Source organism: Bos taurus, chromosome 22 (assembly GCF_002263795.3).
Source record: "Bos taurus isolate L1 Dominette 01449 registration number 42190680 breed Hereford chromosome 22, ARS-UCD2.0, whole genome shotgun sequence".
Lineage (NCBI taxonomy): Eukaryota > Metazoa > Chordata > Mammalia > Artiodactyla > Bovidae > Bos > Bos taurus.
In genome coordinates, this window is record NC_037349.1 from 16,498,923 (window position 1) to 16,526,017 (window position 27,095).

Here is a 27,095-nt window from a genome sequence, read left to right on the forward strand (position 1 = left end):
TACTATAGGCTTTTATCAGTATTTCTCAAATTTGAGTGAGCATCAGAACCTTCGAGTGGGCCTGTTACAGAGAATGCTGGGCCCTACACCTTAAATTTCTGGTTCTCAGGCAAGGCATACAAATTTGCATCTTTACGTTCCCAGAGGTGCTGATGCTGCTTGTCTAGGATCTATACTTTGAGAATCACCAGCCTATTGAAAAATTAGAGAAACAGTCATTCTCATTGTATTTATTATGCTCTTAATATGTTGGATACTGTTCTGGGTACTAAAGATACAGAGATAAGTAAGACAAGGTCCTTGTCCTCAAGACTCCCACCTGTAGATCCTAAGACATATTAAAATTTACAGTAATTAAAGCAGTGGGGTGTTGGTACAAGAATAGATATAGCAGTGATACAGACTAGAAAAACCCTGGTTTATATAACAAGTTGGGTACACATTAAAGATAGCACTGCAGAATGGCTTTGGGACTAGTCTGTGTAACTTACAGAGCCTATTTCAAGACTTGTGAGCCCACTCACTTGAATCACTTTTGAGACTCTTTACATTAGGTCTTAAAATAACTGAAAGACAGATGTAGCACCAAATTCATAACATGGAAGCTCTGAAATTCCTAATTTCTGGCTGGTGAAGAATGGGATCTTGATAAGTCTCCAGATGTGGTGGACTTGCTGTAATGAGGAAAATTTTTAGGTAACATGAAAAACAGTTGGGCTTCCCTGGTCAGAGAAAATGCTGGTTAAATAGAACTATTAAACACCATTTTCAATATATCAAATTGACAAAAATATAAAGGTGCCAGTCCAATGGTGGTGCAGTTACCAGAGATGAGGTGATGTGGCTTCTTGTAGGTGGTATGAATAAAATGGTAAAACTACATAGAAAGCAATTTGAAAGAAAGCATCAAAAGCTTTAGAAATATTCAAATACTTTGATCCAGTAATTCTGTTTCTAGCAACTCATTCTAAGGAAATCATCAGAAATACACTTGGAGGTTTCTATACACACACATTCTACCATTGTATCATTAGGCTGCGTGTCACAGAAACCCGACTGAACTTTAACTGTGGAGGTGTTTATCCTCATGGATCAGTAAGTCCAAGGCTGGTACAGCAGATCCTCCAGGCATGCCATCATGATCCAAGCTCCTGGAGTCTGTCCAGTGTACCAGCTGGAACAAGTGGCTGTCTTTTTCATGCCCCCAAATGGCTCTGGAACTTCTTGGTTGCATGTTTGTGTTCCAGGCAGGATGGAGAGAGGACAACCGTTCATGCTTGCCAAATCTGTCCTTTTGTATCAGATACATAGGAAGCAGATTTCCACTTGTACTTTTTTTTTAAATCATGTAACAACTATAGTCACCATGTGATACAGTAGATCCGAACTTGTATCACGGTCCCCTGTATTAGATCCTTGCTCAAGATCTACTTGTATCTCTTAATTTATCGGAGCTATCACAAGGCTGTCCTTAGCAGGAGCTGGGGAAGTACTGGTAACTAGGCCCATGATCATTTCCCTCATCCAAACTGAGGTTCTGCTGAAGAGGACGATAAAACATGGGACCTGTTTAATTACAAAATCCTCTGTAGTTATTAGTGTCAGGATTTTGATTTTTACTGACCTGGAAAAATACTCATGATACAATGTCAAGTGAGAAGCAGGACAGAGAACATACAGAATACAGTAAAAATTTGGTTACAAAAATATAATTTACATACACACACATCCCACATCAGGAAATAAAATGTTAGTGGTAGTTAATGTTAGAGAATTAGCAGTTCAGGTCAAAAGGGTATTGATGGATAGATAGTTTTTATCTTGCTGAACGTTTTCTGAATTTTCTAAATTTTCTTCAATGAACTTATATTACTTTATAATAGGAAAACAGATGTTATTTTCTAAAAATCCCATATGTTTTTAAAGAAGTCCAAAATATGTATTTATTCATTTTCATCTTCATTGTCAAAAGAAAGGAGGCTACTGTTTTTTATTTGCTTTTGTGAGTTCTTTTTAACCGAGTCCTGCTTATTTATTTCATCTTCTTCTTTTGTCTTTTTCTTTTTTGAGCTTGCTGATAAACCTGAATGTTTTTCGTCTGAGGAACGCTTGACTGGTTTTCGATACATAATTCTTCCATCAGCTGAAGGTGGCTCTTCATCTGCACCAAAAAACAAAGTTAAAACACTTTCTTTCTCTCATTATTTTGACTTTAATGGAGAGTCAGATGGCAAGAAAATCTCATACTGTATTTATGGATGTCCTTGAGTCAATTCAGCCTGTTCTTCTCTGCTCCCTCTAGCTATGTACCCACAACACATGCAGTCACTTAATAAAAAACCTAAAGAAACTCATTTACTGAAGTATACTGTAATATTGGCAGTCCCCAATTCAAAACAATCAGGAGATACACACACACGCACATATTTTAAACTTTTTATTCTGTATTGGAGTACAGCTGATTAACAATATTGTGATAGTCTCAGGTGGACAACAGAATGACTCAGGCGTACATATACGTGTTTTCATTCTCCACCAAACTCCCCTCTCATCCAGGCTGCCACATACCACTGGGCAGATACTACTGTCCTTGTTGGTTATCCATAATCATGCTGTATTTTTAAGTATTTTGAAACGTGATTGTTTGAAACTCCAGCATTTCCTCCTAAAGCAATGTAATAAAAACTTACAAATAATGAATAAAATGCTATATAGCATTCCACACTTCAGGCACTAAATAGACCTCTGCTGACTAGTTTGTAAACCTAACCAGCTATTTAAAAAAAAAAAAAAAAAAGGATGTTTTTACTTAAATTTGCGTTTAATCCTTTTAACAACCCAATAAGGTGGCCACAATTATTGTTCCCATTTTACTGATGAGGTAGCTGAGACTGAGAGGTGAAATAACTTGTTCAGAGTCACAAATCTGGTAAATGAAGTTTGAACTAGGACTATCTCCTTCAAACATACCATCAGTTCAGTTCATTTCAGTCGCTCAGTCGTGTCCGACTCTTTGCGACCCCATGAATCGCAGCACGCCAGGCCTCCCTGTCCAACTCCCAGAGTTCACTCAGACTCATGCCCATCGAGTCAGTGATACCATCCAGCCATCTCATCCTCTGTCGTCCTCTTCTCCTTCTGCCCCCAATCCCTCCCAGCATCAGGGTCAGCAAACTACTTCAGTATTCTTGCCTTGGGAACCCTATGAACAGTATGAAAAGGCAAAATGATAGGATACTGAAAGAGGAACTCCCCGGGTCAGTAGGTGCCCAATATACTACAGGAGATCAATGGAGAAATAACTCCAGAAAGAATGAAGGGATGGAGCCAAAGCAAAAACAATACCCAGCTATGGATGTGACTGGTGATGGAAGCAAGGTCCGATGCTGTAAAGAGCAATATTGCATAGGAACCTGGAATGTCAGGTCCATGAATCAAGGCAAATTGGAAGTGGTCAAACAGGAGATGGCAAGAGTAGACGTCGACATTCTAGGAATCAGCGAACTAAAATGGACTGGAATGGGTGAATTTAACTCAGATGACCATTGTATCTACTACTGCGGGCAGGAATCCCTTAGAAGAAATGGAGTAGCCATCATGGTCAACAAAGGAGTCCAAAATGCAGTACTTGGATGCAATCTCAAAAACAACAGAATGATCTCTGTTCGTTTCTAAGGCAAACAATTCAATATCACGGTAATCCAAGCCTATGCCCCACTCAGTAACGCTGAAGAAGCTGAAGTTGAATGGTTCTATGAAGACCTATAAGACCTTTTAGAACTAACACTCAAAAAAGATGTCCTTTTCATTATAGGGGGCTGGAATGCAAAAGTAGGAAGTCAAGAAACACCTGGAGTAACAGGCGAATTTGGCCTTGGAGTATGGAATGAAACAGGGCAAAGGATAATAGAGTTTTGCCAAGAGAACGCACTGGTCATAGCAAACACCCTCTTCCAACAACACAAGAGAAGATTCTACACATGGACACCACCAGATGGTCAACACACCGACATCAGATTGATTATATTCTTCGCAGCCAAGGATGGAGAAGCTCTATACAGTCAGCAAAAACAAGACCGGAGCTGACTGTGGCTCAGATCATGAACTCCTTATTGCCAAATTCAGACTTAAATTGAAGAAAGTAGGGAAAACCACTAGACCATTCAGGTATGACCTAAACAAATCCCTTATGATTATACAGTGGAAGTGAGAAATAGATTTAAGGGACTAGATCTGATAGAGTGCCTAATGAACTATGGATGGAGGTTCGTGACATTGTACAGGAGACAGGGATCAAGACCATCCCCATGGAAAAGAAATGCAAAAAAGCAAAATGGCTGTCTGAGGAGGCCTTACAAATAGCTGTGAAAAGAAGAGACGCGAAAAGCAAAGGAGAAAAGGAAAGATATAAGCATCTGAATGCAGAGTTCTAAAGAATAGCAAGGAGAGATAAGAAAGCCTTCCTCAGCAATCACTGCAAAGAAATAGAGGAAAACAACAGAAATGGAAAGACTAGAGATCGCTTCAAGAAAATTAGAGATACCAAGGGAACATTTCATGCAAAGATGGGCTCGATAAAGGACAGAAATGGTATGGACCTAACAGAAGCAGAAGATATTAAGAAGAGATGGCAAGAATACACAGAAGAACTGTACAAAAAAGATCTTCATGACCCAGATAATCATGATGGTGTGATCACTCACCTAGAGCCAGACATCCTGGAATGTGAAGTCAAATGGACCTTAGAAAGCATTACTATGAACAAAGCTAGTGGAGGTGATGGAATTCCAGTGGAGCTCTTTCAAATCCTGAAAGATGATGCTGTGAAAGTGCTGCACTCAATATGCCAGCAAATTTGGAAAACTCAGCAGTGGCCACAGGACTGGAAAAGGTCAGTTTTCATTCCAATCCCAAAGAAAGGCAATGCCAAAGAATGCTCAAACTACTGCACAATTGCACTCATCTCACACGCTAGTAAAGTAATGCTCAAAATTCTCCAAGCCAGGCTTCAGCAGTACGTGAACCATGAACTTCCAGATGGTCAAGCTGGTTTTAGAAAAGGGAGAGGAACCAGAGATCAAATTGCCAACATTCACTGTATCATCAAAAAAGCAAAAGAGTTCCAGAAAAACACCTATTTCTGCTTTACTGACTATGCCAAAGCCTTGACTGTGTGATCAGAACAAACTGTGGAAAATTCTTCAAGAGATGGGAATACCAGACCACCTGACCTGCATCTTGAAAAACGTGTATGCAGGTCAGGAAGCAACAGTTACAAGTGAACATGGAACAACAAGCTGGTTCCAAATAGGAGAAGGAGTACATCAAGGCTGTATATTGTCCCCCTGCTTATTTAATTTATATGCAGAGTACATCATGAGAAACGCTGGGCTGGAAGAAGCACAAGCTGGAATCAAGACTGCCAGGAGAAATATCAAACATACCATACCATTATATAAAATGATTTCATACCTAACGTTAAATTGGTGGGAAAACCAGCTTACTTTCAGACATACCTGCTCTGGCAGCCTTTATTTCTGCCTTAATTTTCATGACTTCTTCAGCTGACAGATCTCCCTTTTTTAAAACCACCACTTGGGGCTGTTCATCTTCTTTGTCACTGTGATCACCATCTTCTTCTGGGAGCTGAGGCTGGATTCTCTAGGGAAAAACACAAACACAACATTTAAGTTCTGACCCTGAACTAAATACAACCACTGTCTCTGTGAGAAACTAATCAGTAGAGTGAGAAGAGTAAGCTTATTGACTAAATGTGCTTGGCAGTGAATTTTCAAGTTAACTCTTAAGAATCTAAACCTCGCCAGAGTAGGGAAGAGGTCCACCTGCCAGTTATTCTGGGGTGCCTATCCAGGGGAACCAGTTTCCATCCCAGCAGGACCCCAACTTGCAGTTCCTGATGTCAGGGGCCCTCTGTTCCATGTCCAGTCTATTCAGGGAAGTGCTGGGCTGCGCCAGTTCTTGCTGCTCTTCATCAACCCTTTTCACTTCCATCTCTTCTCAAAGAGTAATGAACAAACAAAAAAACACCACCAAAGTACAGGAAACGGTAGGTAAAAGGTCCTCCTGCTCTGCTCATCTTTCTTCCCTCTCAGCAGCTTGTTTGGTGGGTATCTCATCAGCTGTTCTAAGCGTATAAAAATGTGGAGGTATAGAAAACATTTTGTAAACAAACAGGACGCTAAACATACTACTATATGACTTGCTTTCTTTTTTCTTTTTAAATTATTAAAATTCCCAAACATAAAAAAGTACAGAGAATAATGTAACAGAAACCATGGACTCACTTTACACACGTAACACATGGTAACCTTTGGCTAATTGAGATTTTTAAGAAAAATATCAGACACCATAAAAGCTCTACTTGCCCAACTTTTTTACTCAAAGAAAAACAGAACAAAACGCTTTGCACAATACCCTGAGATACATATGGCATCATCTATTTTTAAAAATTACTATTATTTAACTCTATATATGGTTATCTCATGGTTTATTTGATCAGTTCTTTGTAAGCAAAAATTTTGGTTGTTTCTAGTTTTTTCTACTATGATAAAATTTTTGTATGTTTTTGTTCACCTTTCCAAACTTATACATGGAATTCCCTGAATGGAAATGCTAGGTTTCAAGGCTTGCAAACTCAACACACAGCTGGTCAGTCCACTTCTCACAGAGCCTTCCTTGTCCCCCAGACAGGGCAACAAAGCCCTGCAGGATCTGGCCTGAGTCAATAACCACAGCTAGAAGCACAGTCTTATCTTCTCGCCATGCTCATGGCCTCTGGGCTCCAGACAAGTTTGAGTTTTGCAGATCCCTGAACATATTAGCTCCTCTGCCTACCCTGTCACTGCGTAAATTCCCAGGGCCTAGAAGAACCCACTGACCCTGGCCAACTCCTAATCAATCTGCTTCTAGACTCAAATCCTTCAGCAGTGGCTTCCGAGATCTCACCTCTTCTTTTCATATTGTCTATAGCTCACAGGTGGCATGTACCACACAGTGTCATCAATGTTTTCCTGACTCTACTAGGTAATGCAGTATGTGTTTCTTCTCTGTATCTAAAGGCACAGAGCCTGGCAAACAGCAGGGACAAGAAACATTTGTCAATCTACCCATGAATGACCAACAGGATGATAAGCACAGTCATCTAACCATTGTAACTTCTCACACACTCGTTGAGGTCACAGACACTGTACTAGGAAAATATAGATGGATTAAGATACTTAAAAGAGTTAGATTTAGTGATGGAGATATACAGGAGAGCAAGCAGTTGCAATGCAGAATGGTAAGTACTACAGATAAGATATGGATAGAGTGAAGAGAAGAACAGAGGAGTAACTGTTGTGGGGGAGGTTCAAAGGGCTTCACTGAGATGGTGACCTGTGAAGGTCACAATAAGGCAGGCAGGAAGGTGTTTAAAGTACATGGCAGGGACTTCCCTGGTGGTCCCGTGGTTAAGAATCTGCCTTCCAACAGAGGGGATGTGGGTTCAATCCCTAGTCTGGGAACTAAGATCCCACATGCCATGCGGGGCAACTAAGCCCGCTAGAGGCAACTACTGAGCCCATGCACCCTGGAGCTGCAGCACCACAGCTAGAGAGAGGCTAGCATGCCACAACAAAGATCCTGCGCCCCACAATCCAGACCCAATGCAGGCAAAGAAATATTTAAAAGTTAAAGAACACAGCATTCTGGAAATCCATCTCTTTGTCTTTTCAGAGTCTGGCGCAGTGCCTGGGGCTAACACATACTCACTGGACTAACTGCACTTAAGTCAATCTTGGGTCCTATTAGGTGACATGGGAGTGGGTCTTACTGCAAATGCTAGATAAAATGCTAAATAAATTATTTCTCCACACATGTCTTAAGCATAAGGGTATGTCTCTTTTCTATTAGAAGAGATAGGGCAGGTTTTGATGTGAATCAGTTCAGGAAGGAGCTTGGAAGGACATAGAAATTGACTCTCATGATCGTATTCAGATCTAGGATATGAAAAGTATTTGCTTTCCATCTTTTTTTTTTTTGTAAGAACAAAGGACAGAAGTAGATCTAAGACATTCTTAAAGATGTTCTAGATTCGAGGCTTAGGATATTAAAAAGAAAGAAAGAAAGTGAAGTCGCTCAGTTGTGTCCAATTCTTTGCGACCCCATGGACTGTAGCCCACCAGGCTCCTCCATCCATGGGATTTTCCAGGCAAGAGTACTGGAGTGGGTTGCCATTTCCTTCTCCAGGGGATATTCCCAACCCAGGGATCGAACCTGGGTCTCCCCAGCAGACGCTTTATCGTCTAGACCACCAGGGAAGTATATTAGGTCATTTGATTAAGTGCTCAGTTTCTTTACCTGGAAGGTGGGACGACACTATCACCTACAGTGTTAACTACAGGTTTTGGAATGAGCAAGTGAAAATGAAGAGACAGAAAAATGATCATTCCTTAAGTACTATCTACCAAGGATTGGGCGCTTTACCTGCATCAAGTAATTTTCAGAACACAGCAACACTGTGAAAACGACCAACAGCTTTCTGGGCGCAAGAGGCTGTAGTTGTTTGAAGAGGACCAGCTTGGGGTCCGATGACACTCGGACTGAAGGCCCAGTGTGGGTGGGAAGTGGGACCCATCAGTATTTGGCCTCCAAGGCAGAAGCCGAAAGTAGCGGAGCCGGCCGCGTTTCTGCGGTAACCCGACAGGCCCGGGCTCACCTTGGTTTCTACGGTGGGCCCTTCCTTGTAGCCGACCCGTTCCTTGAAGCGGGCCAGGAAGGCCGGCTCGGCTGGCCGCACATACGACACCTGGTTCCGCTTGCTCATAGCTGCTCTGGGGGAAAACAGGCCTTCCCGGGCGCCTAGAGGATGTACAGAGGCGACGGCGCCTACTCGTGACGTCACATAGCCCCGTCCCCTGACCCAAAGCCGGGCAACATGGCGGCCTCCACGCTGGCGTCAACGTCGGACCTGAGCGCCAAATTTAAATTCGCGGCCATCTTGAATGGGAGGAATCCCCGCGCGCTGCGCGGCTGGGAGTGAGTACTGTCGCTCCGTAGGTCTCGGGACCGAGGGCTGAGGGCACGATGGCGCCCGGCTGCAAAAGTAAGTGAGGAGCCCCAGCTTCGTGACCCCGTTCCCTCCCACAAGTACAAGCTTTCCTGCTGGCCGTGAAGGGCAGGAGCGCACAGAACGGCGAGGGAGGGTGTTTGGCGTCTCTGTCTCGCCAAGACAATACATTAATGGAACAGTTGTCTTTCCGTCTGTGTATTGGGAGCACGCTAAGAGCCTGGCGCAGTTCTAGGCACTGGGGCTGAGCAGCAAAACCAAACGGAGAGCTGTCATCCAGGCGCTCCTAAGCGACGTGCTGAATCTTGCCTCTGTTCTCGGACCTTCCATTCGTCGCTGGTCCCTTCGCGAGTCCCAGTCGGGGCTGCCTCTTTTGTATCCTAACTTGAGGGTCGGCTCACACTCTCCCCACTTTCTGCTTAATTCTAGATTACTGACTTTTCTGAAGGGGAGAACCTACTATATTGTTCTATGCACCTCGTTCTCTTTTGGAGGGTCCGCTGTGGACTCTTCTTAGATAGGAGACTTTTAAAGCACAGAATTCAGTGGTGTATTTACATTCTCACAATCCCGTTTTTCCTTCTCCTGGAAGTTCTTCCTTTTTTCTCACGGAGGGGAGCCTGTCGTTTTTGCTTTTGATAAACCCTTCCATTGTCCTTTGCTGTTGCTGACTACATGCCCCACCTCTTACATTGCCTAACCCTTTAAGAAATCTTGATTTTTAAAGCCAAGGGACTGGATTTTGGACTAATTTGATGTATCTTAGTGAATGGTATAAATGGTAAGGAGGCGATGCCTGTGTTAGAAGATGAAAGAAACGGTGAATTTTTGGTTTGGTGTTTGAGTCTTCCAATAACGTTAATGCTTTTAGCTGTCAATCGTAATTCTTTTCTAATATGTTGTTTCACTTACTTTTTAGGTCGCTCGTACCATTAAAACATCATTATGCTCTCTTTTCCCATCTAAAATGTTCGTTTTCCTCCAACATTTTCAGCATTCAGAGGATATTAGCACACAAATTGGTACATTATTGGACCAAAATGTTCATTGTGCTTTCTGCACAATCACAGTGTTTGTTCAATAAATCTGGACTTAAGCAAGAGAATTGATGCCTGTGCTATAATTAGAGCATCTGTTTCTTTAATGGAAAGTATATTGTTGTCTAATCCACAGCCCATAGTTTACATTTTGTTAGATGTCCCAGTGATGTATTTTTATAGTTGTTTTTCCCTAGAACCAGATCGGATACCAGATTTCTCATTGTAGTTTCACTGCATTTAGTACTCATCTCTGACCTCTTTAAAATAATTTTTTTAGCACATAATTGGGATAGGTCACATATTATCTCATACAGTTTCTTATGTAAAATGTGAAATTCTGTGTTTTTTAATATATTTACAGATATGTGCAACTATCACTGTAGTCAATTTTAGAATCTTTTCATCACCTCAGAAAGAAATCTCATATCCTTGAGCTCTCACCTGCTACCTCCCCATCCCCCACCTGCCCTAAGCAACAACTAATTGGCTTGCTATCTTGTCTAGTTGTAGTCATTATTTAAAGTGGCATGCTGAAGTCTCCAACTATTATTGGTGAAGTTTCCAACTATTAATAGTCTCCAACTAAAATTGTCTTTTCTGTTCATTTCTTGTCAGTTCTTGTATTTTGGTGCTTTGTTATTAGGTAGATATGTTTTTATCTGTGTTATTTTCCTGGTGATTTGACCCTTTTATGATTATAAAATGTTCCTTTTTATCTCTAGTATCTTTGTTTTAAAGTCCCATTTTGTCTGAAACCTGTGTGGCCACTCCCACTTTCTTATGATGGCTGTTTGCATGAGATAATTTTTTAATCCTTTCACTCGCAAAGTGAAAGCATATCTTTGAATCTAAAGGGTGTTTCCTGAAGACAGTATATAGTCTGACAATCTCTGCCTTTTGATTGGGTCTGACAATCTCTGCATTTTGATTGGGTTGTTTAATCTACTCATGTGTTGTTATTGATTTGGTTGGATTCACATCTGCCATTTTACTTTTCTTTTTCTGTGTGTCTCAGGTCTTTCATGGTCCTCTGTTCTTCATTCACTGTGTTTTTGTTTAACGGTTGCTCTAGGGTTTAACATATCCATCTTAACAGCATCAGCTTCAGATTTATACTAGCTTAATTCCAGTGATATAAACATTACTCCTGTGTAGATCTATTCCCTTTTATCCTCTTTTTTGGTGTTATTATTATTGTTATTATCTGGCTGTAATGTCTTGTGGGATGTTAGGTCCCTGACTAGGGATAGAACCCCAGCCACTGTAGTGAGAGCACAGAGCCCTACCTACTGGTCTGCCAGGGAATGCCTGGTATTATTGTTAAACACATTAACATGTATTGTTACAAACTCAACAGTATGTTACTTTACATCTTATTCATTTCCTTAGTCTATTACAGGTTTGTTCCTACTCACCTTCTCTGTGATATTTTGGCAAATATATATATATTATGTTTCTCTATGTTATACATCCAATGATACCTTATCAGTTCAGTCGCTCAGTCTTGTCTGATTCTTTGCGACCCCATGGACTGCAGTACACCAGGCTTCTCTGTCCATCGCCAGCTCCCAGAGCTTACTCAAACTCATGTCCGTTGAGTTGTTGATGCCATCCAACCATCTCCTCTGTCGTCCGCTTCTCCTCCCAACTTCAATCTTTCCCAGCATCAGGGTCTTTGCCAGTGAGTCAGTTCCTCGCATCAGGTGGCCAAAGTATTGGAGTTTCAGCTTTAGCATCAGTCCTTCCAATGAATATTCAGGACTTATTTCCTTTAGGATGGATTGGTTGCATCTCCTTGCTGTCCAAGGGACTCTCAAGAGTCTTCTCCAACACCATAGTTCAAAAGCATCAATTCTTCAGCACTCAGCTTTCTTTATAGTCCAACTCTCACATCCATACATGACCACTGGAAAAACCATAGCTTTGACTAGATGGACTAGCTTTGACCAGTTGGCAAAGTAATGTCTGCTTTTTAATATGCTGTCTAGGTTGGTCATAGCTTTTCTTCCAAAGAGCAAGCATCCTTTAATTTCATGGCTGCAGTAACCATCTGCAGTGATTTTGGAGCCCCCAAAATAAAGTCTGTCCCTGTTTCCTCATCTATTTGCCATGAAGTGATGGGACCAGATGCCATGATCTTTGTTTTCTGAATGTTGAGTTTCAAGCTAACTTTTTCACTCTCTTCTTCTACTTTCATCAAGAGGCTCTTTAGTTCTTCTTTGCTTTCTACCCTAACAGTGGTGTCATCTGCATATATGAGGTTCTTGTTATTTCTCCCAGCAATCTTGAGTCCAGCTTGTACGCTTTCTGCCGTAAGGATGGTGTCATCTGCATATCTGAGGTTATTGATCTTTCTCCTGGCAATCTCAACTCCAGCTTGTGCTTCATCCAGTCCAGCATTTCTCATGATATACTCTGCATATAAGTTAAATAAGTAGGGTGACAGTATACAGCCTTGACGTACTCCTTTCCTGATTTGGAACCATGTTGTTCCATGTCCAGTTCTGACTGTTGCTTCTTCACCTGCATACAGATTTCTCAGGTGGTCTGATATTCCCATCTCTTGGAGAATTTTCCACAGTTTGTTGTGATCCACACAGTCAAAGGCTTATGATACTTTATATGCTATGCTAAATTGCTTCAGTAGTGTCTGACTGTTTGCAACCTACCAACTGTAGCCTGCCAGACTCCTCTGTCCATGGGATTTTCCAGGCAAGAATACTGGAGTGGGGATCTTAGGGATCCCCATGGGATCCAGTGGGGATCTGGAGTGAAGTGAAGAATACTTCTCCAAGGGATCTTCCTGATAGGGTTCGAACCCACTTCTCTTGCATCTCCTGCATTGGCAGGCAGGTTCTTTACCACTGGCACCACCTGGAAGCCTGATACCTTTTATGCATATTATTTTATACATTTTTATTTACAATTTTTAAAAATAAACAGGAGAAAACAGACATTTCTACGTTTTTTCTTTTTTTAATTATATGATTGCTGTAACTTGATGCTCTTTGATTTTTTTTCCACGTGAATTTGAGTTTGATTGTCTGTGATCACTTACCTGGTCTTAGGACTTAATGAAGCTCAGGTTCTTGATGTCTTGTCACAGAAAGAATTCAGTGAGAGACAAAGTGATAGGTAAGAATTGAATTTATTTAAATATAAGCACACTCTACAAATGGAGTGTGGACCATCTCAGGAGGTGAGGGGCCTCGAAATGTGGCAAGTGGTTAGTTTTTACGGGCAGGATAATTTCATAGTCTGTTGAGTGGGTGGATTATTTCAGTTACTTCACAGAAAGGGTGGAGATTTCCAGGAAGTGGGCCACTGCCCACTGTTTGTTCTTTGATTATTGTTCTTGTTCAGTTGGTAAGCCTGCTAAGACTCTTTGCCATTTCACGGACTGTAGCATGCCGGGCTTCCCTGTCCTTTACTATCTCCCAAAGTTTGCTAAAACTCATGTCCATTGAGTTGGTGATGCTATCCAACCATCTCATCCTCTGCTGCCCCCTTCTCCTTTTGCCTTCAATCTTTCCCAGCATCAGGGCGTTTTCCAGTGAGTCAGCTCTTCACATCAAGTTGCATCAAGTGGCCAAAGTATTGGAGCTTCAGCTTCAGCATCAGTCCTTCCAATGAATATTCAGGGTTGATTTCCTTTACAATTGACTGGTTTGATATTCTTGTAGTCCAAGGGACTCTCAAGAGTCTTCTCCAGCACCACAATTCAGAAGCATCCGTTCTTCGGCGCTCAGTCTTCTTTATGGTCCAACTCTCACATCCATACATGACTATTGGAAAAACTGTAGCTTTGACTATATGGACCTTTATAGGCAAAGTGATGTCTCTGCTTTTTAATATGTTGTCTAGGTTGGTCATAGCTTTTCTTCCAAGGAGCAGGTGTCTTTTAATTGCATGGCTGCAGTCACCATCTGCAGTGATTTTGGAGCCCAAGAAAATAAAACCTGTCACTGTCTCCACTTTTTCTTCTATTTACCATGAAGTGATGGGACCAGATGCCATGATTTTAGTATTTTGGATGTTGTGTTTCAACCCAGCTTTTTCACTCTTCTCTTTCACCCTCATTAAGAGAGTCTTTAATTCCTCTTTATTTTCTGCCATTAGAGGTGTTATCATGTGTATATCTGAGGTTGTTGATATTTTTCCCAGCAGTCTTGATTCCAGCTTGTGCTGCATAGAAGTTAAATAAGCAGGGTAACGATATGCAGCCTTGATGTACTCCTTTCCCAATTTTCAATCAGTCAGTTGTTCTGTGTAAAGTTCTCACTGTTGCTTCTTGACCTGCATACAAATTTCTCAGGAGATAGGTAAGATGATCTGGTATTCCCATCCCTTTGAGAATTTTTCACAGTTGGTTGTGATCCACACACAAAGGCTTCCTTGTAGTCAATGAAGCAGCTGTCTTTCTGGAATTCTTGCTTTCTCTGTGATCCAATGAATGTTGGCAATTTGATCTCTGCTTCCTCTGCCTCTCTGAAACCCAGCTTGTACATCTGGAAGTTCTCATTTCATGTACTGCTGAAGCCTAGCTTGAAGGATTTTGAACATAACATTGCTTGCATGTGAAATGAGCATAGTTGTATGGTAGTTTGAATATTCTTTGGCATTGCTTTTCTTTCGGATTGGAATTAAAACTGACCTTTTCCAGTCTTGTGGCCACTGCTGAGTTTTCCAAATTTGCTAACATACTGTGTTCAGCACTTTGACAGCAACATCTTTTAGGATTTGAAATGGAATTTGATATGGAATTCCGTCACCTCCCCTAACTTTGTTCCTAGTACTGCTTCCTAAGGCCCACTTGACTTCAGACTCCAGGATATCAGGCTTTAGGTGAGTGACCACACCATTGTGGTTATCGGGTCATTAAGACCTTTTTTGTATCGTTCTTCTGTGTATTCTTGCCACCTCTTCTTAATCTCTTCTGCTTCTGTTAGGTCCATACCATTTCTGTCCTTTATGCTGCCCATCCTTGCAATGGGTGTGAAATTCATTGCAAGCAATGAAATGTGCCCTTGATATGTTCAATTTTCTTGAAGAGATCTCTAATCTTTCCCATTGTATTGTTTTCCTCTATTTCTCTGCATGGTTCATTGAAGAAAGCCTTCATAACTCTCCTTGCTGTTCCCTAGAACTCTGCATTCAATCGAATATTCTTTCCCTTTCTCCCTTGCCTTTTGCTTTTCTTCTTTCTTCAGCTACTTGTAAGGCCTCCTCAGACAAGCACTTTGCCCTCTTTGTTCTTTGATAATTGGCCTGAAAGATCGTGGCACTGGTTGGTATGTCCCTTAGCTTATGCTAGTATATTACAGTAAGCATATAATGAGGGTCAAGGTCCACTGGAAGTCAGATCTTCCACCATCTTTGACTGAGTTTGTTCTAACCAGTTTTTGTCGTGTCCCGTGTCTGTCATTCTTTTAAATGTTGTGCCCTGCCCCCTTCCCTCCTGTTTGACTGAGAAGTCAACTGTTAATCTAAATTAGGTTCTCTCTTAAGTAATGACTTCCAACACTTTTACTGTGATGCATCAGTTGGTCTGTTTGTGTTTATCCTGTTTGGGATTTGTTTAACTTCCTGGATATATAGATCATTTTTTAATGGATTTTGGGAAGTTTGGGCCATTATTTCTTTGACTTTTTTCTGTTCTCTCTCTCTTCTCCCCATTTGTGCATGTTAGTATGCTTAATGTGGGCCTACATTTCTGCAAGTTTCACTTCACTTTTCATTTTTTTTCTCTCTGTTCTTTGGCCTTCATAATCTCTGTTGATCTTAGAGCTTGGTTGTTCTTTTTTTCTTTCAGCTCAAAGTTAATGTAATTATGATTTCCTTTAGTTCTGGACATCTTTGTAATGGCTACTTTAAAGTCTTTTTCCTGATATCAACATGTAAGCACTCTCACAGGCTTTTTATTCTGATTTATGGGTCATACTTTCTTGTTTCTTTGAATTCCTTGCAGTTTTTTTGTTAGAAACTAGACATCTTGGGTAATACGTTGTAGCAACTCTGGGTAAGTGGTCTCTGCATCCTCTAGGATTTATTATGTACAGCAAATAAGGAGAACATCAGAATCTTTCCAAAGCAGTCTCTCTGAACAGCAAAATTGAGGAGGTTTTAAGCTAAGGCTATATGTATATTCATGAAAGCACTTGATTGGACAGATGAAATTTAGCGTAGAGTTGGGGCAGAGGTCAACAAAGTCCAGGCTTTAGTTGACTGAAGTCTGGAGCTTCAACATCATCATTCCATCCTCTCCCTGGGTAGGAGCCTTAGGTCCTCAAGAACTCAAATATATATTGTGTGTTTCCCTTGAGTAGCCAGGAGCATGCCCCAAGGCCGCACTATTGTTTCTTGACTGCTCCTCCCTTGTTTCTGCATTCCCTCCTTTCAGTTCAGTTCAGTTCAGTCGCGTCCAACTCTTTGCAACCCCATGAATCGCAGCATGCCACGCTTCCCTGTCCATCACCAACTCCCGGAGTTCACCAAACTCATGTCCATCGAGTCAGTGATGCTATCCAGTCATCTCATCCTCTGTCGTCCGCTTCTCCTCCTGCCCCCAATCCCTCCCAGCGTCAGAGTCTTTTCCAATGAGTCAACTCTTCGCGTGAGGTGGCCAAAGTATTAGAGTTTCAGCTTTAGCATCAGTCCTTCCAAAAAACACCCAGGATTGATCTTTAGAATGGACTGGTTGGATCTCCTTGCAGTCCAAGGGACTCTCAAGAGTCTTCACCAACACCACAGTTCAAAAGCATCAATTCTTCGGCTCTCAGCTTTCTTCACAGTCCAACTCTCACATCCATACATGAACACTGGAAAAACCATAGCCTTGACTAGATGGACCTTTGTTGGCAAAGTAATGTCTCTGGTTTTGAATATGCTATCTAGGTTGGTCATAACTTTTCTTCCAAGGAGTAAGCGTCTTTTAATTTCATGGCTGCAAGCACCATCTGCAGTGATTTTGGAGCCCCCCAAAATAAGGTCGGATACTGTTTCCACTGTTTCCCCATCTATTTCCCATGAAGTGATGGGACCAGATGCCATGATCTTCATTTTCTGAATGTTGAGCTTTAAGCCAACTTTTTCACTCTCCACTTTCACTTTCATCAAGAGGCTTTTTAGTTCCTCTTCACTTTCTGCCATAAGGGTGGTGTCATCTGCATATCTGAGGTTATTGAGATTTCTCCCGGCAATCTTGATTCCACCTTGTGCTTCGTCCAGCCCAGCGTTTCTCATAGTGTACTCTGCATATAAGTTAAATAAGCAGGGGGACAATATACAGCCTTGACATACTCCTTTTCCTATTTGGAACCAGTCTGTTGTTCCATGTCCAGTTCTAACTGTTGCTTCCTGACCTGCATACAGGTTTCTCAAGAGGCAGGTCAGGTGGTCTGGTATTCCCATCTCTTTAGGAATTTTCCACAGTTTATTGTGATCCGCACAGTCAAGGCTTTGGCATAGTCAATAAAGCAGAAATAGATGTTTTTCTGGAACTCTCTTGCTTTTTCGATGATGCAGTGGATGTTGGCAATTTAATCTCTGGTTCCTCTGCCTTTTCTAAAATCAGCTTGAACATCTGGAAGTTCACGGTTCACGTATTGCTAAAGCCTGGCTTGGAGAATTTTGAGCATTACTTTACTAGCGTGTGAGATGAGTGCAATTGTGTGGTAGTTTGAGCATTCTTTGGCATTGCCTTTCTTTGGGATTGGAATGAAAACTGACCTTTTCCAGTCCTGTGGCCACTGCTGAGTTTTCCAAATTTGCTGGCATATTGAGTGCAGCACTTTCACAGCATCATCTTCCAGGATTTGAAATAGCTCAACTGGAATTCCATCATGTCCACTAGCTTTGTTCATAGTGATGCTTTCTAAGGCCCACTTGACTTCACATTCCAGGATGTCTGGCTTTAGGTGAGTGATCACACCATCGTGATTATCTGGGTTGTGAAGATCTTTTTTGTACAGTTCTTCTGTGTATTCTTGCCATCTCTTCTTAATATCTTCTGCTTCTGTTAGGTCCATACCATTTCTGTCCTTTATCGAGCCCATCTTTGCATGAAATGTTCCCTTAGTATCTCTCATTTTCTTGAAGAGATCTCTAGTCTTTCCATTTCTGTTGTTTTCCTCTATTTCTTTGCACTGTTGGCTGAGTAAGGCTTTCTTATCTCTCCTTGCTATTCTTTGGAACTCTGCATTCAGATGCTTATATCTTTGCTTTTCTCCTTTTCTTTTTGCTTCTCTTCTTTTCAAAGCTGTTTGTAAGGTCTCCTCAGACAGCCATTTTGCTTTTTTGCATTTCTTTTCCATGGGGATGGTCTTGATCCCTGTCTCCTGTACAATGTCATGAACCTCCGTCCATAGTTCATCAGGCACTCTATCAGATCTAGTCCCTTAAATCTATTTCTCACTTCCACTGTATAATCATAAAGAAATTTGGTTTAGGTCATACCTGAATGGTCTAGTGGTTTTCCCTACTTTCTTCAATTTAGGTCTGAATTTGGCAATAAGGAGTTCATGATCTGAGCCACAGTCAGCTCCCAGTCTTATTTTTGCTGACTGTATAGAGCTTCTCCATCTTTGGCTGCAAAGAGTATAATCAGTCTGATTTCGGTGTTGACCATCTGGTGATGTCCATGTGTAGACTCTTCTCTTGTGTTGTTGGAAGAGGGTGTTTGCTATGACCAGTGCGTTCTCTTGGCAAAACTCTATTAGCCTTTGCCCTGCTTCATTCCTTATTCCAAGGTCAAATTTGCCTGTTACCCCAGGTGTTTCTTGACTTCCTACTTTTGCATTCCAGTCCCCTATAATGAAAAGGACATCTTTTTTGAGTGTTAGTTCTAAAAGGTCTTTTAGGTCTTCATTGAACCATTCAACTTCAGCTTCTTCAGCGTTACTGAGTGGGGCATAGGCTTGGATTAGCATGATATTGAATGGTTTGCCTTGGAAACAAACAGAGATCATTCTGTTGTTTTTGAGATTGCATCCAAGTACTGCATTTTGGACTCTTTTGTTGACCATGATGGCTACTCCATTTCTTCTAAGGGATTCCTGCCCGCAGTAGTAGATACAATGGTCATCTGAGTTAAATTCACCCATTCCAGTCCATTTTAGTTCGCTGATTCCTAGAATGTCGACATTCACTCTTGCCATCTCTTGTTTGACCACTTCCAATTTGCTTGATTCATGGACCTGACATTCCAGTTTCCTATGCATTTTTGCTCTTTTACAGCATCGGACCTTACTTCTATTACCAGTCGCATCCACAACTGGGTATTGTTTTTGCTTTGGCTCCATCCCTTCATTCTTTCTGGAGTTATTTCTCCACTGGTCTCCAGTAGCATATTGGGCCCCTACCGACCTGGGGAGTTCCTTTTTCAGTATCCTATCATTTTGCCTTTTTATACTGTTCATGGGGTTCTCAAGGCAAGAATACTGAAGTGGTTTGCCATTCCCTTCTCCAGTGGACCACATTCTGTCAGACCTCTCCACCATGACCCGCCCTTCTTAGGTGGCCCCACACGGCATGACATAGTTTCATTGAGTTAGACAAGGCTGTGGTCCATGTGATTAGATTGACTAGTTTTCTGTGATTATGGTTTCTATGTCTGCCCTCTGATGCCTCTTGCAACAGCTACCGTCTTACTTGGGTTTCTCTTACCTTGGATGTGGGGTCTTTCTTCACGGCTGCTCCAGCAAAGCGCAACCACTTCTCCTTACCTTGGATGAGTGGTATCTCTTCACAGCTGCCCCTCCTGACCTTGAACGTGGAGTAGCTCCTCTCAGCCCTCCTGCCGAGATCATTAATTATCCCTCCCTTAAGATCATTAATTACTGAGACCTGTTGAAGGGCAAACATTGGGCCAGGCTTAGATCACAAAATGGCTTTAGCCACAATGAGTTCTTTTATGTTGAGAAAGCCATTTTTGGTTCACTTTCTGCAGGGACCCCTTAACCAGTCTGCTCACAGTTAGAATAGGTAGGAAGATCGAGGCCTGTCCCCTGACCTGCCCAGGCCAGGGACCCTGGAGACTGATGAGTGTGAGCAACTGAAGAACAGGCTAGAAGAATGGGGTTTTTATATTGCACTCTAAAAAATCTTTACTGACTTCTTATCTTTTTTTCTAGCTGAGTTACGCAGTGTGACAAACTGTCAGTCTAACCAACCAAGGTAAGGAAAAAATATTAAGAATGAGGCCGAAAGAATTAAGGGTGTAGTATTCCAAAAACAACCATTTAGCATAGTAAGGGATCCTTGTTTCAGTGTTAACCTTTGTCCTCAGCTACTTGGAAATACAGAACAATCATGTCTGCTCTCTAGCCCTATCTTCTCAATTTCCAGGTTAAAAGATGAAATCAATAACATAGTTCTCCTTTAGAATGACTCAGTTTATTATTGCTTTTAAGAGGGAAACCAGAGATAAGCAAAGTTTCGAACTACGTTTCAGTTAGTTTCAAGTAGTAAAGTCTTGAAAATGGCAATTGTGAAGAGATCAGAGGAAGTTATAAATCAGTAAAGGGTTTGGGTCATGTGTGACTCTTGAAAAGCGGTCAGTGTCAACTGACAGATTTTGGGCTTGTTGGGGAAACTTGACCCAGGAACAGTAGAGGCAATAGGAGGCTCAGATTCTTTTTCTCCTGTAAATTGAGCTACTACGTCTTTTGTCTTTAGTAATGAAGGTGATGCTATCAAAGTTTTCGTACGAATACGCCCACCTATAGAGGGTTCTGGATCAGCTGATGGAGAGCAAAACTTATGCTTATCTGTGCTCTCTTCTACGACTCTCCGGCTGCACTCCAACCCTGAGCCTAAGACCTTCGTGTTTGATCATGTGGCCAACATGGACACGACTCAGGTAATGATAATTCGGGGAGCTCCACTTATCATTTGGGACATACAAGATTCTGTTACTTGGGAGAATTTCATTTCTGATTTCATCAGTTCAACAGATCTCAAGTAAGTAAGGAAGCGCACATATTCCATTAGCATTTTAGATTTAATTTCATTAAATATTTTTCTGCCTCCGTCAAAGTTTGAACAGCATGACAAGCCTGTTTTACTTTCCCTCTCCAACCAGTGATGGAGGTTATTGAAAGTATACTTTTGAGAACCCCTGGATGATTGAAAAGTAAAGTTGAACTGCCTAGTTTAAGAATATCTTAGTTCTGGCTGCTGTTACACAAATAGAAGACTGGGTGGTTTAAACAATAAACATCTATTTCTCAGAGTTCTGGAGGTTGGGAAATCCAAGAGCAAGTGCCAGAGATGCAGTGTCTTGTGAGGACTCACTAGATTGTGGATAGCTTCCTTCCACTGTGTCCTCACGTGGTGGAAAGAGAGAATCCTGTGTGTCTTTTGTTATCAGGGAACTCAGGCATACCTTGTTTTATTGCACTTTGCAGATACTGGGTTTATTTATATACAATTGAAGGTTTGTGGCAACTCTGCATTTTTCCAACAGCATTGCTCACTTCATGTCCTTGTGTCACACTGTGGTCAATATTTCTTGAAATATTTCATACTTTTTCATTTGTGACCCCATATCCTTTGTGACTATATATTTGTAATGGTGATCTGTGATCAGAAATGTTTGATGTTACTGTTGTAACTCTTTGCATTTTTTAGCAATAAAGTATTTTTATATTAAGACCATATACATTGTTTTCTTAGAAATAATCTGTCCCACACTTAATAGACTATAGTATAAATTTAACTTTGATATGGACTGGAAAACTGAAAAGTTCATGTGACTCGATTTGCTGCTATATTCACTTTATTGAGATTGTCTGGAAATGAACCTACAATATCTCCAAGGTGTGTCCATACTGGATCACTAGGGCTCCAGTCTCATGATTACTTACTTCCCAAGGACCCCATCTCCAAATACCATCACACTTGGGCTTAGTATTTCAATGTGGGAATTTTAGGGAGGTTACAGAAATTCAAGGGCTTCCCACACAGCTCACTGGTAAAGAATCTGCCTGCCAAGCAGATGTGGTTTCGATCCCTTTGTCGGGAAGATCCCCTGGAGAAGGAAATGGCAACCCACTCCAGTATTCTTACCTGGAGAATCCCATGGACAGAGGAGCCTGGTGGGCTACAGTTCATGGGGTTGCAAATGAGTTGGACATGACTTATTGACTAAAACCACTTAGAGAGTGATCAACGTAAGATTACTATGGTGTTGGGACTTCCTTGATGGTCCAGTGGTTAAGACTCATCCCTCGTGGGGGAACTAAGATTCCCACCTGCTGCAGGGCACAGCCAAAAAAATAATTACTATGCTTTCAATAACTTGCTAATTAAGAACAATTTGGTTAAAATCTAGTCAGCACTGTTCACTGAAACTTTCTGTGGTAATAGAAATGTTCTGTATCTGTGCTGTCCATTGCATTAGCCTTTAGCCACACATGGTTATTTAAGTTTAAATTAATTAAGATTAATTAAAATTTAAACCCACCTTTTCAGATTATTAGTTTCTCAGAGTCCTAGCCACATGTGGCTAGTCATGTGTGATATATGAATAGTGTGTCTGAGGACCTGACTTTAATAGCCACATATGGCTAATGTTTATTGCATTGGACATCACACATATTGTGTTCCCTCGTAATACACATGATTTGCGTTTTTGGTGACACATAGATTTTTAGATCTTTTTTTTCATCTAGGACATGTCTGAAAAATGGAAATAGAAAGTGAGTCACATATATATTAATAATTTAAAAAATTTTAATAGCTACAGTTTTGGCTGTTCTGCATACCTTGCAGGATCTTAGTTCCCTGACCTGGGCCCTCAGAAGTGAGAACACCGAGTCCTAACCACTGGACCACCAAGGAATTTCCTAGTAACTACATCTTTAAAAAATTAAAAAGAAATGGGTAAAATTAATTTTAATTCTGTATCTTATTTGACCTTGTATATCTAAAATGCATTTCAACATGTAATGAACATAAAGCAAGTTATTAATGAGGTATTTTCCATTGTTTTTTTCATGTTCAACCTTTCAAAACTGATGATTGTTTTATATTTACAACACATCTCAAATTGAACTAGACACACTTCAGGTGCTCTGTAGCCATGTGTGACTCACGGCTGCTAATACTGGGCAGTGCAGGTGTCTAATTCATGGTTTGTTAATACAAGTGCATCTGTTGTTGTACAGTCACTCAGTTGTGTCCGACTCTTTGCGACCCCATGAACTGCAGCCTGCCGGGCTTCCCTGTCCTTCATCGTCTCCCAGAGTTCACTCAAACTCATGTCCATTGAGTCAGTGATGTCATCCAACCATCTCATCCTCTACTGTCCCCCTCTCCCAGCTTCAGGGTCTTTTCTAATGATGCATCTACTTGTATATAAAAAAGAAAGGAAAAATCAGATAAAAGTTTGTGGGAAAAGTACTGAAGAACATATAGGGTTATGTATTTTATGCTAATAGCAGTATAATATTGTGTGCAACATGCTAATTTCTATATAAAGTCTAGATGTGGGGTTTAAATCTATAATTGCATAGCAGATTAATGGATATAATTATGTTTACAGCTTTATCATCTTAGATATTTTAGCCTTTTTTTGTATAGTGGATATAATTTTCACATTGCAAATGACAATTTACACACAAATTTTATTATATTTTAGAATGTCATTTAGGGAAAACATTTTCATTTTTATAAAATGTTAACATATTTGGTGCTTACATTTATAGGAGTCTATGTTCTCAACTGTGGCCAAAGGCATTGTGGAGTCTTGCATGAGCGGTTACAATGGCACCATCTTTGCATAGTAAGTTGTCTCCTGTGTTCTTATACAAGGTTACAATAGTAAGTGCTTCTATTTGTTTCCTATGGCTGCTATAACAGATGACCACATACTTAAGTGGCTTGAAACAACACAAATTTATTATCTTACAGTGTTGTGAGTCAGAAGTCCGACAAGGCTCTCTGAGCTAAAATATAGGTGTCAGCAGGACTGTGTTTTGCTTTTAGGCCATCTCAGCAGACAGAGCTTGGTAATATGTGCACATATACTAAGTCATGTGTGGAGACATATCTACAATTGTTTCTGTTCTTGTCTGTTTCTTTTGAATATATACAGTAAGCTAGACTTGAGTTCATGCTGCTGCTGCTGCTGCTAAGTCGCTTCAGTCGTGTCCGACTCTGTGCGACCCCATAGATGGCGGCCCACCAGGCTCCCCTGTCCCTGGGATTCTCCAGGCAAGAACACTGGAGTGGGTTGCCATTTCCTTCTCCAATGCATGAAAGTGAAAAGTGAAAGTGAAGTCACTCAGTCATGTCCAACTCTAGCGACCCCATGGACTGCAGCCCACCAGGCTCCTCCATCCGTGGGATTTTCCAGGCAAGAGTACTGGAGTGGGGTGCCATTGCCTTCATGCTAATGTCTGACTAATCCAAGGATTGAGAATTGACGTGGGTTCATTCTAACCTTCCTTTCTTTTTTATCTGTAACTTCCTGGCTGACAGAAATCTGGATTCCTATTGCTATCATCCATTTATTTATTTGTTCAGCCCTAGTACACATGCAAAGCAGTTTCCAAATTGTTATCGTGGATCCCTGTGAGAAACAATTTTACTGAGTACATTGTTGATGCACAGATCCTTTTTTTCCCTTAAGTCCTACAATTTCTAATCAAAACCTCCTTTTGTCAACTTAGGTCAGCTCCTTTTCTGCCTACTGCCTTCAGTGCAGTGTGTCATGAACTTGTAATCAGTTAGATGCATTTCATCCCAGGGTCTCTGACATCCTAGTTTGATGTGTTTTGCTTGTTTATTGGTCACCCTTTGTGATGTACGGTTTCTTAGTGTATTGACAGTTGCAGAGTCATGTTTTTGGCACACCTACTGAAGAGAGCAGTCGCTTTCCCTTCAAAGTTCCTCTTGTTGCATTCATAGTCAACCACTTCTTTTTCTCCCAGCCGCTGGATACACTAATATATTTTCCATTGCTCTTTTGCCTTTTCCAAAGAAATCACACAATATGTAGCCTTTTGCTTAGTAAAGTGTACTTGGGATTTTTCTGTGTTGTTGCATCCATCAATAGCTTTTTCTTTCTTTCTGTCTTTCTCTGATTGCTTCCAGTTTTTAGTGATTATGAGTGTTAGTACAAACATTCAAATATTGGGTTTTATGTGAACGTAAGTTTTCAAATCACTTGAGTAAATACCTGGAGATACAGTTGCTGGGTCCTATAGTATGAGGAACTATGAAACTGTCTTCAAGACGTATATTCAAAGTGCATGATGATGGGAATTCCCTGGTGAGCCTGTTATTTGGACTTGGTGCTTTCACTGCAGTGGCCTGGGAAAGGGAACTAAGATCCTGTAAACCCCTCAGTGCGGCCAAAATAAAGTGCACAATGATTGTGAATTTCTAAGTATTGGCAGCCTTCAAATATTGCTCTAGATTTAATATTAGAATGTAAGCTGACAATCTTGGCAGGTATACAAGGTGAATTTTATAATTATTTTTTCCTTTTCTCCTAGCAACAGACTTCCTAATTTTATCTAGAACCAGAAGTTTTTAATAGAATGTAGTGAATTTAGTGAATTATATAGTTCATTTTGAATAGTTGATTTTTGTGTGTGTGTATGTACCCTTGGTTTATCCATAATAGGCTCAAAATAAAAGAAAATAAAAATCCAGAAGTCTGAAGCTTGTGTTCATCTTGCATACACTTTCTTCCTTGAAAATTTCCCTTTGCCTTTCATGCTTGCTTTTCAGTTGTGTTCAGCAGAACTAAATGTTCTCTCTTCATCTGTGAAGCACTTAACCATTTTCTCATATTTCTTCTCAAGAGAAGAAAGGATTTTTTCTCACAGAATATTTTGAGTGGTAAAGCTCGAAAATGAAATCCCCAGTAACCAGAGATTATGTATCTTCAAAGTGTTTCCTGTAGGCATACTAATCATAGATTTAGTTTGAAAATTACTTTTGGTAGTTGAGGGTAGAAAGGAGAAGTACATGGAGAGAAGTGAGCATTGATTTATTGGTTGAATGAGCATACTTTCTGGTTCATGAGCTATTTTTAAAAATATTTATTTATTTAATGTATTGGCAGCACCAGTTGTTAGTTGCGACATGTGGGATCTTGTTTCCTGCCCAGGGATCGAACGTGAGCTCCCAGAATTGGAAGCATGGAGTCTTAGCCACTGGACTGCCAAGGAAGTTCCTAAAGTTATTGTTAATAGTGTCCCTTTCACTTTCAAGCAGGGCACGCAGCAATATCCATTTCTCATTCTAAGTTAACTAAAGAACTTATCTCCAACCTGCTTCCAAAAGAAATAGGTAAACAAGCAGATTATGCTGTTTTCTAGCTCTTGGGGCATTGAACCAAAAAGTAAACTCAAAATTTTATGTTTGTGCTATGAATCCAAGCTAAACACATTTATCATCCTAACTGACAACTATATTCAACTTAAGTTTTTATTTTTGTATTTTGTTTGTTACCCCTGTTTCTCAGGGTACCTGAGAAATCATGACACTACCCAAAATAAGCCTATAGCCTAAGGATGTTTTTAATTGTTTTATTTTTAGTATGACAATATCTTGGTTCCTTTTAAAGGCAGAATTTAGGAGAATTGCTGCATTATTTAGAACAGAAAAAATTAGGAAAAAAATCCAGTTGGTTCTGGTTCAATAAATTATGATACATTCGTGGAGTACTACGTAGCCATTAAACATAAAGAGGTAGATTTCTATTTACCCATGTAGAAAAATGTCTGAAATTAAGGGGGAAAAAAAACAGGTTGCAGAGAAGTATGAATAACATCATTCCAATTTTATAAATAAAAATTAAATGAAAACTCTGATGGCTGTGTTTGTATACTCTGGAAGGACTTATCAGACAATTAAGAGTAGTTAGCTCTTAGTAGTAGAATAGGAGAGAAAGAAAATGGATCGTTCACTTTTTACCTGGTATAAATTTTAAGAAAGAAAGAAAATTAGTTCTTTGTGGGGAAAATTTATATACT

At 40.6% G+C, this 27,095-nt stretch overlaps 2 protein-coding genes across 5 annotated transcripts in view; one reads left to right on the forward strand and one right to left on the reverse strand.

Annotated features, from left to right (window-relative positions):
* Positions 1-218: 218 nt before the first annotated feature.
* KIAA1143 lies at positions 219-8,872 on the reverse strand. Its single transcript, NM_001034721.1, is given in 3 exon segments — positions 219-2,161; positions 5,517-5,661; positions 8,717-8,872. Coding segments are annotated over 3 exon segments (471 nt in total). The 5' UTR covers positions 8,825-8,872; the 3' UTR covers positions 219-1,943.
* Positions 8,873-9,004: 132 nt separating this feature from the next.
* The window catches only part of KIF15 (kinesin family member 15), a 57,261-nt gene continuing 39,170 nt past the window's right edge, over positions 9,005-27,095 (forward strand). For 3 of the 4 annotated variants that reach the window (XM_005222538.5, XM_059879821.1, XM_059879823.1), the window contains exons 1-4: positions 9,005-9,103; positions 20,238-20,280; positions 20,782-20,965; positions 23,814-23,890. In XM_005222538.5, the coding sequence (XP_005222595.1) occupies positions 9,085-9,103; positions 20,238-20,280; positions 20,782-20,965; positions 23,814-23,890 (323 nt within the window). In that variant the 5' untranslated portion in view covers positions 9,005-9,084. The remainder of the gene's footprint in view (positions 9,104-20,237; positions 20,281-20,781; positions 20,966-23,813; positions 23,891-27,095) is intronic. The other variant, NM_001192832.1, reaches the window with a different exon arrangement.